The 14940-nt window shown below is 41.3% G+C and overlaps 2 protein-coding genes across 2 annotated transcripts; one reads left to right on the forward strand and one right to left on the reverse strand.

The window, feature by feature from the left end:
• Positions 1-1318: 1318 nt before the first annotated feature.
• On the forward strand, positions 1319-2572 carry LOC308328361 (phosphatidate cytidylyltransferase 2-like; the record flags this gene model as incomplete). Its single annotated transcript, XM_080782137.1, has 1 exon — positions 1319-2572. One exon carries the CDS (start codon positions 1319-1321, stop codon positions 2570-2572), a length of 1254 nt encoding a protein of 417 aa, XP_080638263.1.
• Positions 2573-11278: 8706 nt separating this feature from the next.
• Positions 11279-14208, reverse strand: rps27a (ribosomal protein S27a). Its single transcript, XM_080782393.1, has 6 exons — positions 14166-14208; positions 14000-14064; positions 13298-13352; positions 12675-12760; positions 12178-12309; positions 11279-11486 (listed from the first exon to the last, which is right to left on the reverse strand). Exons 2-6 carry the CDS (start codon positions 14045-14047, stop codon positions 11337-11339), a joined length of 471 nt encoding a protein of 156 aa, XP_080638519.1. The 5' UTR covers positions 14048-14064; positions 14166-14208; the 3' UTR covers positions 11279-11336.
• Between the last annotated feature and the right edge of the window lie 732 nt (positions 14209-14940).

The following is a 14940-nucleotide window of genomic DNA, read 5'->3' on the forward strand; positions in this document are numbered from 1 at the left end:
TGAACAGCATGACCTGTCCAACCACAGGTTTCAGTCCAAAGAGCTCGGCTCATTATACCTTCTCATCTCTGCTGTGTTTGCTGCCCTCTCACTACCAAGGAGCGTTCCCGATCGATTCCTACATCCTCGCTGCATCCTCCACGCCTCCTTCATTCCTCGTTTAGAGTTGGGGCTGTGGTCTGTAAAGGTATTGAGACAAACACTGCCATGGTACCTCTGTCCCTCCCAATTCACCTAATTCCTCCCATCAACCCATTATCATAATTTTATTTATTTATTAGATCCCCAATCCCATTAGCTTCCTGTGCATCCCAGCAGCTACTCTTCCTGGGGACTATCAAGTCTTCTGTTGTACTTGTAGGCTATTGAGTATAGAGCGGTTGTAAACGCAAAGTTACAACTTGTAACAATTTGCCTTTTTTGCGTTTTTAAAATATTTTTTGACACAATCAAATGTTTTATGGATTCACCAGGAGCCTGAATGCCTTGGTTCCAGGCTTAAAATAATTTATACAAATGTTTAGAAATCTCCATGGACTGACTGAATGGGTTTCTACTTAGCCACTGCTATGCTCTTTATGTTTACTGGGTGTATGTTCTTTCAATGTGTACTTTTTAGTTTACTGTCCAAGTAAAGTCTAGTCTACCTTTAATTCTTGTCTTGAGTTTGGGTTTTGAGTTGTTTTTATGCATTTGAGTTTTCCTTATAGTTGAGTTTCTGACACACACACGTGACGCACGCACACTTGCTCGCTTACCTGCTCACTCACAAAGATAATGAGGGAGTGTTCATATTGGTGGCATCAGGTATCTACATCTGACACAGATCTGTGGATTAACAGAACCGTTCATCTGACTGACTGTAGCTTAACCACTTCCGTCATTGTAGAGTCAATGTAGACAAAAAAAACGGTGCCTTTATCATGATGATGTCAACAACATGATGTCGCGGGGGAGTCGGGGGACACATACACATGTTTATTTTGCCATTGACTTGAATACCACATGATGTCACGGGGGAGGGGGCATACACACAAAGCCTTATGTTGGAGCGGTTAGCACCACTCAAAAAGAGTAAAACGTTTGTTAATACCAGTATCACATTGAAGATTTTAAGACTTCTGCGGCAGGTGTTTTCTTGCATGCAGGACAAAGTCTGCATGCTCACAAGTCCATGTTTGGGCAACGGTTTGTGTCACATTATGATGTCACCGAGCATCATAATGTGACACCACGCCCAAGGCATATAGGGAAGGTATATATATGTATCAATACCATCGACAATGTGACATTCACGCCATTATTGGTAGATGTTAAGATGACCGAGCGAAGGCACAACGGAACGACAGTCGACCAGCAACAGGAGCAGAACGAACCCGCGGACAACACCCCCAATGTTCTGAACAAGGCCCTGTCTGGACTCACCCCACGATGGCGGGACTGGTGGGTGCGAGGAATTGTGGCCTGGGGTCTCATGTTAATCTTCTTCCTGACAACCTACCTGGGCCCCATTGCGTTCATGCTGGCCGTGCTGGTTGTGCAGATCACGTGCTTCCACGAAATCATCACCATCGGATACAGCGTGTACCACTCCTACCACCTGCCCTGGTTCCGAACACTCAGCTGGTACTTCCTGCTGTGCGTCAACTACTTCTTCTACGGCGAGACGCTGACCGATTACTTCTTCACCTGGGTGCAGCGGGAGGAGCCGCTGCGCATCCTCAGCCAGTACCACCGCTTCATCTCCTTCGCCCTCTACCTCGCCGGCTTCTGCATGTTTGTGCTGAGTCTGAAGAAGAAGCACTATCGTCTGCAGTTCTACATGTTCGGCTGGACCCACGTGACTCTGCTCATCATCGTGACCCAGTCTCACCTGATCATCCACAACCTGTTCGAGGGCATGATCTGGTTCATCGTGCCCATATCCTGCGTGATGTGCAATGACGTCATGGCCTACATGTTTGGCTTCTTCTTCGGACGCACGCCGCTCATCAAGCTGTCGCCCAAGAAGACGTGGGAGGGCTTCATCGGCGGCTTCTTCTCCACCATCGTGTTTGGGCTCTTGATATCCTACGGGATGTCGGGCTTCCGCTACTTTGTGTGCCCGGTGGAGTTCAACAACGACTCCAATAGTTTCCAGGTGGACTGTGAGCCCTCGGAGCTCTTCCAGCTGAAGGACTACTCTCTGCCCGGAGTAGTGGCGTCTGTGACCGGATGGAGCACGGTGCGCCTGTACCCCTTTCAGATCCACAGCATCGCCCTCTCCACCTTCGCCTCCATCTTGGGACCCTTTGGCGGCTTCTTCGCCAGTGGTTTCAAGAGGGCCTTCAAGATCAAGGACTTTGCCAACACCATCCCCGGTCACGGTGGGATCGTGGATCGCTTTGACTGCCAGTACCTCATGGCCACCTTTGTCAATGTGTACATCGCCAGTTTCATCCGGGGTCCCAACCCTGCTAAAGTGCTGTCCCTCATCTGGACCCTCCGTCCAGATCAGCAGCTCTCCGTCTTCAACTCCCTCAAGGAACATCTGACTCAGAAAGGCCTGCTGCCAATGCTGGAGGCTTCCTAGGGCCCCCCCGACCCCATACACTGACAGCCGTCAGCGAGAACAAGTCTACGAAAACCGAGAGACTACGTTATCATCATTGAGTTAGTGAATTACTAACTCTGTATATCTACACAATGATGCCACTGTTGCTGTCGAACTAAATGTTTGTCAGGTGTACCTAACTCGATTATAATCTAAACCCACTTAATGGTTCATTATTCACAGAATCTGTTCGGTATCAGAAGGTAGCAAAGCCTGAATCATTTTTATTACTACTCAGGAATGATGCAAGTTGTGAATGCATGCCCACCCTGTTACCCCTCGTCAGAGTACTTGTTGTACACATTGCCATGCACCGGTGCACGTACACCTTACCAGTACTTAGAGGCTAGTCTATGACATCAATACTATGATGATATTAGGGATCTCCATATGTGGGTAGACACTGTTATCTTGCTCGCATCGCTCTCGTCTCCCATTGATTGGTGACTGGTGCTTTCATGCACTGCCCGAGTAACACAAATAATTTGATTGTACATGCCACTTATTGGTTAAAGCTTGGCTAGGGAAGCAGATGCCCACAGACAGACAAACATTTTTTGTCAGGCTGAATTTTGTGAATTTAGATAGAAGATGCAATATAATGGGATTTTTTTGAGGGGCGCTAGCCCCTCCTATGCCCATCTTTGTGTGTCTGTGTGTACCACGGAAATGATTGGATTGGCTGAGCACGGAATATGATGTATGACGATAAGAGCGCCCCTCACTTTACACAAGTGTGATTTTTTACTTCTTTTTTTTGTGCCTTATACTGAATCTTATCTGACTTTACAGCCTGGTGAATGTATTGTACTGCTTAATCCATTAAAAAAAACACAAGAAAGAGGAAGTCGTGTGAACGCCATGTGAATCTTGGACTTCCTGTAGCCAGTATAACATCAGCACTTATTCTGCAGTCACAAGCGATAGACGGCAACCAGACTTCATTTTAGTGGACAGGAGCAGGACGGTACATCAATGTTAAAATCAGTGCTGATTTCGTCGACTAAAACTAGGATGGAAAATGTTCGTCGACTACCTTTTTTCACTGACGAAAACTAAATGGAATCTAAATGAAAACTAAGCCATGATGACAGACTAAAAATACTGTACATTTCGTCAACAAATAAAAACTAGACTAAAATGTTAGGAAGGGACTAGTGGACAAGAGATTCAGTAGGCATATAAGTAATTTTATACTTGGTTGCATGCTGAAAATAGCCAATTTACAAGCTCGCGCTGCGATGCGTTGTGAGCTTGTAGATCGGCTATTTTCAGCAAGTGTAAAATCAGCCATTATGACGGCATCAAGGCCCGTCAAAATACATTAAAAGTCGACTAAATCAACTGTAGATTTAGACGACAAAATTCTTATGATATTTAATCGACTAGAACTAGACTAACACAAAATCATTCCGGGTGACTAAATGTGACTAAAACTAAATTTAAACTATTCAAGAGACAATTTGCTGCCAAAAACAACACAAAATGGATTCCATTCACATGGAATCAGGCAAGCGGTAGGTAGAAGGCAAACCGGAACTCATTTATGTGGACGGGAGCAGGACGGTAAACGGAACAGGACAGCCCGGCAGCCAGAACTGTTTTTAGATTACTTTTAATAACAGTGAGGGGGCCAGCTTAATAGGGCAGGGGGGTCATTCCAGAGCTTAGGGGCAACAACAGAGCAGGTTCGATACACCCTATGCTTAAGCTTTCCCCTGATGACAACAAGCAGCACCTTGCCTGCCATCTCAATGACCTTGAGGTGACACATTTTAAGGGGGTCAGAAATAGAAAATTAAAAACAAACAATAAAATATCTAAATAAATCCTAATGTGTACAAGCTGGAGCCAATGAAGGGAAGCCAGCATGGGAAGTTCAATCAATAAATTAAATCAATCAACCAATAAATCAATTGATCAATCAATAAATCAATCTATATAAAACACCAAATCCTTAGTCACTGCAAGACTCATCAAATGAATTATACAGCAGCTACAGTCAATCAGTGTTCAGGGTCGTATTGTAACAGCAGCTGGTAAGCCCTAGTTTGGTGGCCAAAGAAGCTTTTCAACATTTATGAAGGCCGAAAATGCATTACATTTTAATGATTTCATACAACAGCCTTAGACTCAATGCACCAACAATGGCAGATCTACGAGCTCACACAAAAGTATCACACCACAATACACCTATATAAGTCTGGTGTGTAGAGTAGTGTACATTGCTGTGTGGATTATGTAGGCCTTTTTTTTAATTAGGAAAGTTCAATGACAAACCCCCGACATCTCCCTTTTATATGATATTGCAAGAAGAAAAACAAAGGGGAGCTCCATTTTGCACTCAAATCTGTGCAAAATAAATGTATTTGCAGGTCTATACTGACCAATCAATCTAGCAGCTTAGGTACAGTAATGATACACAAGTGTGAGTGTGTGTGTGTGTGTGTGTGTGTGTGTGTGTGTGTGTGTGTGTGTGTGTGTGTGTGTGTGTGTGTGTGTGTGTGTGTGTGTGTGTGTGTGTGTGTGCGTGTTGCGTGTTTTCACATAAGATGCACCTCTGACATTGTCCTCTATTCTTCTCAGATCAGTGGAGAGAATGAAGAAATATTATTATTATTATTTTTATTGTGTGATACTTTCCTTTAGCTGAACATCTCAAGGCACATTTCATTCAGACACATCACACCAGAAAAACCCTTCTACAATTATTTAAAATAACAGCTGATTACATTAAATATTTTCGCACCCACTCTCTTCAGAGCCAGGACATTCAGCCTTGCAGCTCTTATCGTGTACCACATGTCGGAGCTCCCAGGGGGTGTTACGTTAACGTCCTCTCTCAGAGGACTCACACAGCGAATGTGGGATAGCGAACAAGCAACACTTATTTTTCAAATTGTAACCTTTGACTGGTGACACAAACGTGAGTGGCACAAGGAATTAACAATCACATCATGCGTATTACAGGACAATTTGAATGACATAAATCTGAGAGAAAGATGGGGGAAGGTAGACAATGAATGTATGACAGTGGAGATGATGTACAACATGCTGCACTACTTTCATATAATATAAGTGTAGTCAAGTTTTTAGTTGAGTTGGCAACACTTTCTATTAGAGATGCACGATATTGAAATATCAATATCCAATCTATGATTATTTGCAGGGTCATCGTTCTGATACCGATATATTAAATTATTAAAGTATATTATATTTATATTGAACTAATTGCTGAATTGTTTTATTTAGATCTTTTTGTTTTGCTGGTGAAAGATGTTAAGCTCCATTCCAACTAACAGCTGACTGATGCTCTTTAAAAGACAGAGACAAGGGAGACTGACTGCTCTGTGCGTACAAAGCCATTGACGGTCACATTATTATTGTGTCATCAATATTGGTGAAAATAAACAGGATTATTTTGAGACCGATTCAGCTTTTTTATGGCCGATTTCGATACGCTACCAATTATATCGTGCATCTCTACTTTCTATGAAGCCCATAATGTAGTACTATAAAGACACTTATAATGTGAGTGAGTGGGTATAGAGGCTGTCTGACAATCAGAAGATCACCAGTCCCCCTTCCCCACCACCCTCCTACACACACACACACACACACACACACACACACACACACACACACACACACACACACACACACACACACACACACACACACACACACACACACACACACACACACACACACAGACACAGTGTTTCTTTTTGGTTGATCATTAACCTCCAGTTAAGGCATATACAGTAATCTCTGCCTACCCAGAGTGTGTAGGCCTATTGACCACTCTACTGGCTATAAGTAGAATGTTTTGATGAACTGAAAATGATGGGCCCTATTGTAAACAAGTGTAATGCTTTATGGTGTCGTCCACTCACAGTTAAAAGTTTTTTTGTATTGAATTTGAGTTGTACTTGTAATTCTGCAAACTGTTAATAAATCAATCAATCAATCAATCAATCAATCAATCAATCAATCAATTATCTGAAAAACACTCGAAACACAGTAAGGTACACCACACCAGAAAAAACACATCCCTATTGCATTTTCTTTTTCAATAACAACAGCTGATTAAATTACATAGGCCTATAGCCTATTCACACTCACTCAGTCCAGAGACGTCAACATTCAACCTTGCCAGTTTTTTATCATGTAGCCTACTGTACCACATGTTTGAGCTCTCAGATGGTCCTTGACTTTTTTTGTCTAGCTTGTCACTTGGGTCACGGGGTACAACGACGTGTCCAGTGTTTGCAAGTAAGATCGGTGGGTATATAAGGACATGCATTTGCCCAATATCTGCAGTCACTCTGTTTCAGAATGAAGGGTTGTCGTGGGGCTTTGCTTGTCTTGCTGTTCTGCCTGTCTCAGGCTGGGGCTCAGGGAGAGAATGGGTGGGTCAAGGAGAGGGAGAACAAGGCTGACCCAGGTACCCCTTCACCACTTGACCTCTGGGTTGAGCTGAAAGCGCTTAGAGACATGGTGAATGGTATAGGAGCCACCATGATAGACATGAAAGCAGAGACGAGAGAGAAGCTGAGGAGCATGGAGGCCAGGATGGCAGCCAGCGAGGCAGAAGCCAAGGAGCAGAGGAACTTGGTGACCGATCTTCGGGTGGAGCTGAGCGTTGGCAAAAAAGAGATGGAAGGAATGGCAAAAGAACGTGCAGGTTGGGATGATCAAGAGGCTACATGCTTGTTGTTGTGCAAAACATTATTCGCACATTGTTTAACATGTTTCTCTGTGATATCTTTCAGAAATGGCTGTCAAATTGCGTGCCAGTGAAGTCCAAGTGCAAGACCTAAAAACCAGACTGGGTGCTAGTGAGACCGAGCTGCAGAACCATAAGACCAGACTGGGTGCTAGTGAGGCCGAGCTGCAGAACCATAAGACCAGACTGGGTGCTAGTGAGAGCCAGCTTTTGGACTTGAAGAAAGAAAGTGAAGGTAATTTGATGTTCAGTGGGTGCAGGTACTGTGGCAGAGGGGAAAATGTTCAAAAAATTATATTATGTGTGACTTACTGTCTCTAATACTAACGTTTTATTGATTTCAGCCCGCTTTGCTCAGCTGTCCACTGTGGAAACAACACTGAGTGCTACTGGGAACGAAGTAGAGGAACTGAAGAGGCAGAATGCAGGTAATTATTAGCAGACATGTTCTAAAATTGAACACTGATGCTATTAAAACTTTTGATTTAATGAACACACACACACACACACACACACACACACACACACACGGACAGACAGACAGACAGACAGACAGACAGACAGACAGACAGACAGACAGACAGACAGACAGACAGACAGACAGACAGACAGACAGACAGACAGACAGACAGACAGACAGACAGACAGACAGACAGACGGACGGACAGACAGACCCAACACACACACCGCACACACCACACACACAGCTATTCATGATGTTAAAATCTTACAAACTATTTGATAATTATTGTTTTGGTCTGTCTGCTACTCTGCTTCTGTCCACTATGTCCAGACAAACCAAAGGTGGCCTTCTATGCTGGTTTGACTAATTCTGGCACATTTGGACCATATGATGCAGAAACCACTCTGGTCTACACCAAAGCCATCACTAACATCGGCAAGGCGTACAATCCAGCTACAGGTATATGTCAAAGAACTTTACAGAATCAATTAGCTCTCATCAATTTCAGAACTTACATATCTATCAGGCTATCAAACATTACAAAATTATTCAACTGTTTCCCATTTAAATCATGAGAGAACTTGTTGTCTTTGGTTTTAATGTATTATAATAGTACAACTTTCTCTCGCTCAGGTGTCTTTTCATCAACGGTCAAAGGCGTCTATCACTTCAGATTCACTGCATGCCATACATCATCATCACAGCATATACATGTCATGATGTATAAGAACGAGGAGAGACTGTTTTATAACCGAGCATACAATGCTGGGGGTTATGAATCCGTATCTAATGGAATCAACATTGAGCTGGAGGTGGGAGACATAGTTTACATGCGTATACCTGGTGGAAGCAAGCTCTATGATAATACAGACAACCTCAACACATTCAGTGGCTTTCTGCTCTATCCCATGTAACTGATGGTAAATGGTACCCGGGTACCAGTATCAGACTGGTACCATACATTAAAGAGATGTTTGTTGGCCCACATGATGTTCAAATTCATCCTGTCAATAAACACATATTCAAAAGTAGGCTACTGCTGTCTGTATTATTGATTATTTGAAAGATTATCTTGAAAAGATTTTGTTTTTGTGACATCCATTTGTATTGTAAGAAGACCATTATTATAGAAATAGACACTCATTGAAAGATCTAAGAACTTTAACAAGATGCTGTTCTTTACCTTGTCTGACATTCTTTGTGCTTTATTTTATCAGTGTATACAATAAATGCAGGATTTGACACCTGTATGTAGAAGACAGAGAAAATGTACATGGACAGAAAACATTTGTGTTTTATGTTTATTGAAAAAGTCTATTTTCAATCATATATTTTATCTGAACATCTAAAGACACTAAATCTATCTACCAGTCTGTTTTCAATCATTTTTTGAGGCTATTTTTGTTGTTATTAAAAGTTTTTGCCTGACATGCAGAAAATCGGGATGCCAGGTTGAAACAGGTTAATTTTCATTACAATTTCACCAGCTATGAGATAATCTGATGACGTAGGCCTATTAGTCCAGCAGCCGACAGGCTTCTTTTGTTTAAAGCGGGAAATTTGGTATATAGTCTTTTTTATTGGCCTAAAATATTTGATAGGGGTTTCCTGTGACCCTACCATTAACATCCTATGGCTGGCAAAAATGTCAAATTTTCCTTTTGCTTTAAGTAGCATGTGATATGTATACTAGGGGTTATTCATGATTCTGAATCCATTCCAAGCATTAGTTTTGCACAAAATACATTGATTCCTTGGGCTAAAAGCAGCCATAGCCACTTGCCCAAATGTGCCCAAAATGTGCTGACCTCATCACATTTGTCATGATGTCTATGGCCGTTTTTAGAAACTCCTATAAAAGAAGCCCAATACTTTCAGCCGGTCAGCAAGTGGATTCATGAATATACGTATAGACAATATTTTAGGCCAATAAAAAAGACTATATACCACCTGTCCACCTCGGCTGCTGGACTATATGTCACAATGTACTGTATAAGAATGACACGGTCTCACTGAGTCTCACCTGGACATGTCTATCAATTATATACTAATGTAATACATGAAAATATGTTTGAGAACCTATAACCTAGAAATAGAAAATGCACGTTTGAGGACGTTTCTGTCCCGTCCTATAGTGGGACTCCTAATATGCCATGTGTGGGTCTATTATCAAAATAAGAACATTATAATGGTGTGTAAAACAGAAAATCAAAAATTTACCACGGACAAGGCCTAGTCTTTGCGTGTTGACACCCCTGACTGGGGGCCTCCCCACCCTGGCAAGCAATTGTAGGAGTTACATTTACGGTAGTTCAATCTGGGAACCCTTCAGCAAAGAAAGGAGAACAGCACCCTCTGCTGTTTATTGCATCTCAGAATCTCTTCTTGAGATATTACAGTACTTAGTGACCAGTTAAATGTGAAAATCTATAATCTCACAACGCCTTTTGATGCAGTAATGGTCTCTTTAATCTTTAGAGATAAGGCAGGGACTCTATACCCTTATACGGTATCGGTATGTTTACCGTTGCGTGATAAAACAATGTGGCACACAATAAATCATGGTGACCAACATTTTGGAACCCCAACCCACAGCTTAAGAATCACAGTCCGGTCTACCCGACACTTTAGTACACAATAGATGTGGATATACTATGAACTGTAGCAATCTACTACACTGCATTAGTTTGAAGCCGTTTTAACAGACCTCGTGGCGATCTTGGTTAGCTGAAGAAAGGCTTTTGCTATCATCAAATGAAATCGAACCCAACGAGGCTGGGGCCTCCCCTGCAATGATTTGGCCAATGCTCAAAACAAAAGCCGACTGATAGATACCATGTCAGCAAACAGAAATGTCCTTTCCAAATTATGAATTTAGCTGAAGTGAAGAACCCTAAATCCAAGAAACTGAAATAAAAAAAAAAGTTATTAGTCAACAGACCGTTACAGACGGGCAGAAACCTTTTCTACAATTTTTTTACTTTGTGATTTCATAAAATTGCCCTACTTTATCATACTCAGGGCTTAAAGCCAAAAAAGATACCAAGACTGAAAATGTTTTTTTGCAAATCAGCACTGATCTAATCAAATGACGCCTCTGAAAATTTCAGGTCTGAAATCCGTCCCCATGGACTGAGAACTTTAAGCCCTGATCATACTACAGCATCACAAAAGTAGCAGATCTGGGTGCAGGCTTTAGTTCTGACATACTATTGATCCGAAACCTCAATCCTAACCCAACCCTAACAGCAAGCACGGGAGCAGCGTATGTCGGACCATCGCATGTCCCCCCGCTTCGGATCTTCGGTGTGTCGGAAAAACGTGCGCACCGCGCAGATCTTCTACTTTAGCATTTTACTCCTGCAAATCAGTTTGACAATACGGAGACAATATGCTTAAGTATAACTCATTATCCATAATCTATACATAACACCACCTGACTGATATTATATACACTCAAGTATACACCCAATTATGGAGACAATACAAGGCCTTTTTGTCAAACATTTTTTTATTAACAGTTTAACACCATTCAGACCATGCCATGTGGTTTACTTGTCCTCGGGCTTGTTGAAGCAGTAAGTGAGGCAGCATTTTCCACAGTAGTGCCTGTCGAAGTGGCTGGCCATGAACACACCAGCGCCGCACTCGTCAGCTGGACACTCACGCCTCAGGCGGTGGATTTTGCCATTCTCGTCAACCTGGAGAGATGAGACATGGGTTAACCCATTTTGACCTAAGATCAGATTCTAAAATGGTCTTCTAAATCCAGACAGACACAAAAATGGGTTAAATCTCACGACTGAAATGTCTGGTCAAGTACTATTGTGCGATTTATGAAACAGTGAAAGGAGACCCCCACACTAGTGCCTTTTCCTAAACACCACAAGATGAAAAAGTATGTTTTAGTAACATCGTTCCTGCTGTTCTACCTACTGCCAGTGCCAACCAAGTGAAGAAATCAGACAGGCTTAAACCTTTGCTTTTACAAAATATCTAAGACCACTCTTCAAGTGATATGGAAAATGCTTTGAAACTATTTAGTTTGACCACTTCAAATGCTCCAATCAAAAAAAGAAAAAATAAGCAAATCTACAAGTTCTCAATGCATCGTAGATGTGTGCTCAAATTCAAGTTGTAATTCTGTACAATAAACATTACATGGCTCATCTGTGATATCTATCCAAGCATGATCTAGCAGTGTTTCAGACCCATGAAACTGCACCCACCACTTTAACCCTGGCACCCCCAAAACTCAGGACAATACAGTGAGAGCTTGTAGGTTGAACATTTTCAAATAGCTGAAGAATAAAATAGACAACTTGTGACTGACGGCAGGGCCTAAAGTATCAGTGGTATCTTTATTCTAGGTAGTTACAGATCACATTTTACCTTGTAGTACTTCAGCACAGCGAGCTTGACCTTCTTCCTCTTGTGCTTGTTCTTCTTGGGGGTGGTGTAAGACTTCTTCTTCCTCTTCTTAGCACCACCACGCAGTCTCAGCACCAAGTGGAGAGTGGACTCCTACAGCACAACAGAGGTTTGACTTAGTAATACTACAAAATGTAATGACTCCTTTGATTTGACCTGTGTGCATCTCAATAATAGATCAAATCACTTTATTTTCTAAGATTGAATAATTTTGTCAAATGTAAACAGCACCACGTAGTACAGTAAGACAATACAGCTAAAAGGATAAAACAAAAAAGTTCTGCTTAAGTGCGTCTTGCAAAGTCTGGGGTGTCCCTGAGGCTTGGCAATTAACCGTCACCCAGGGTCTGTATTAAATGCACTTCTCCACTGCTTTTAATAAGTTAAATGCAGAGGACACATTTAATAGTATGTGCAAAAACATACTAAATTATTTAGACTGAGCAACTGTTCCTCACCTTCTGGATGTTGTAGTCAGACAGAGTGCGTCCATCCTCCAGCTGCTTGCCAGCGAAGATCAACCTCTGCTGATCAGGAGGGATACCTGCACACAGATGAGCAGAATCATTAAAAAAATGGTTAATGTTTGATCAGACAAGCTCTCAAGAACAATGCCAAATTCTGCTTTTTAAAGTTTTTAACCAAACAAGTTAACAATTTTTACCATTTGAAGATCTACTAGTAAACTCAACATTTAGTTGACATATTTATAAATGGGGCTTTGTGATATACATTGCCAGAAGCTGCTTAATGCTTCGTTAATATTTTATGAGCCATCATTGTGCATACAAGGCATTACATAGTTTGACTCAGTTCCAGTTAAATGTGAATAGAAGACAAGCTACACTCTCACACTGAAGGTGTGAGCTTGCAGACCAGCCATGTTGGCCTCTTTTAAATATTGACGATTTGATATTAAACGGTCTTTCATTAAGTTGTCACTTTAGAAATGTGCAGAGCTATGAAGTGTCTTTCAAATAATTTGGCACCATATAAACAAAATTATGACTTCCTGGAATTGCAAATTTCAATCATTTAACTTCTAGCTGAACATCCCTTTATTCCCTTAAAAGTAACTTACCCTCTTTGTCTTGGATTTTGGCCTTGACATTTTCGATGGTATCTGAAGGCTCAACCTGTGCAAGAGATGGAAAGGTAAAAACATTACTATCCTAGCCATCAAACTAATTTCATCTTCACTGACAAACTGACTTGACATGTTGGTCAACGATGTGGCCAAATTCAAACGTTTATCGTGTCATCTTTGAATAATTTATAGTGAGAAATGTAAACAACACGAGGTACAATCAGACCTTTAGGCTAAAGGTATAAGACAAAAAAGTATTGAGGTCTTGTTTTCATTGTAGTCTTACGCATATCCTATTGCAATTTACACAGTAAAATAATCAGTTAATTGTAAAACTCAGTGCCATTACTCTTTTTTTATCGATTGTTAATGTATACACTTCGAACTCTTCAGTAAAGTTAAATTGACTTAAAATGATTTCACAGTATTATAACATTTTATAGTAGCGAAAACATCTACAGTGTAGCCGGCCACACGTGCATGTTTCTCTCAGCTAGCCGGTAGCTGATTAGCTTCACATTCACATAGTCAACGTGTTTACTGTAGACACGTTATGGTCAGTCGACGACATATTGTTATTATTCATGTTTGGTAAATAAGATGTTTAAAACAACGTGTTATCTGTCGTCTCCCAGCATGAAGGTACGGGAAGTCCCGTTAGCACAATGCTAACATGGCTAACGCCGTCTCACCCACCTCGAGGGTTATAGTCTTCCCCGTTAGGGTTTTCACAAAAATCTGCATCTTGGCGTTCAACGCACCTGCGTACAGATATGATAGAGACAGGTTTTAGTGTTCAGAAATGCATTAAATGTTGTTATTTGAGTGAATAAATGTGTGAAATCAGAGAGCACGACATTACCACTGGTATGATCCTAATGGCGGATCATGAGAAGAGGGCTTTCTGAGCGTCGCACGGGGTTTTCTGCCCCAGTTTGCACGGAGTGGATAGGTGGCCGTGGCGCATGCCTGATCATCCAAAAGACGAATTAATGTGTGTGTGAAACTGTGAATGGAACAAGAAACCACAAACGAATGAATAATAGTAATAATAATAAGTATTATTATTATTATTAATAATAATAATAATAATAATAATAATAATAATAATAATAATAATAATGAACTAGAAGTAATTTTTTGCCGATGGGTTCCCAGATTGTTTTTTCTTATTACAATAAGTAAAGTAAATACTATATTAATTTAACTTGACGGACTGTGTATGAATTATAAATATGACAAACGTCAAGGACTACAGTCTTCTGAGTCTTGGCCATGATGACAAAACTACATTTTCCAGGCGCCCCAGATGTTTCGAGCGCCATAGAAACCCCTCCAGCAAAATTGTGGTTTGTTTGTGTACATTTTTTTGTCTGTGTCAGTACGTGTTACAAAAGGGACGTTCATTTGCGAGGAAAGTTAAATAAAAAGTAACGCTCGATATTACATATAAAAATGTCTGAGACGAGAAAGTCCAGATATGAAGATGAGACTGAACGTGATGACGCTGACGACGGTGATGTCTGTGAAAGTGACAGGAGGTTTTTAGAGTCTATTTCTGAAAACATTAAACGTGATAAAGATCATCTCCAATGTCCAGACCAAGGACCTGATGTGCATCGATACATTATTTACAG

This window comes from Protomyctophum bolini (genome assembly GCF_963924005.1).
Source record: "Protomyctophum bolini genome assembly, chromosome: 14".
Taxonomy (NCBI): domain Eukaryota; kingdom Metazoa; phylum Chordata; class Actinopteri; order Myctophiformes; family Myctophidae; genus Protomyctophum; species Protomyctophum bolini.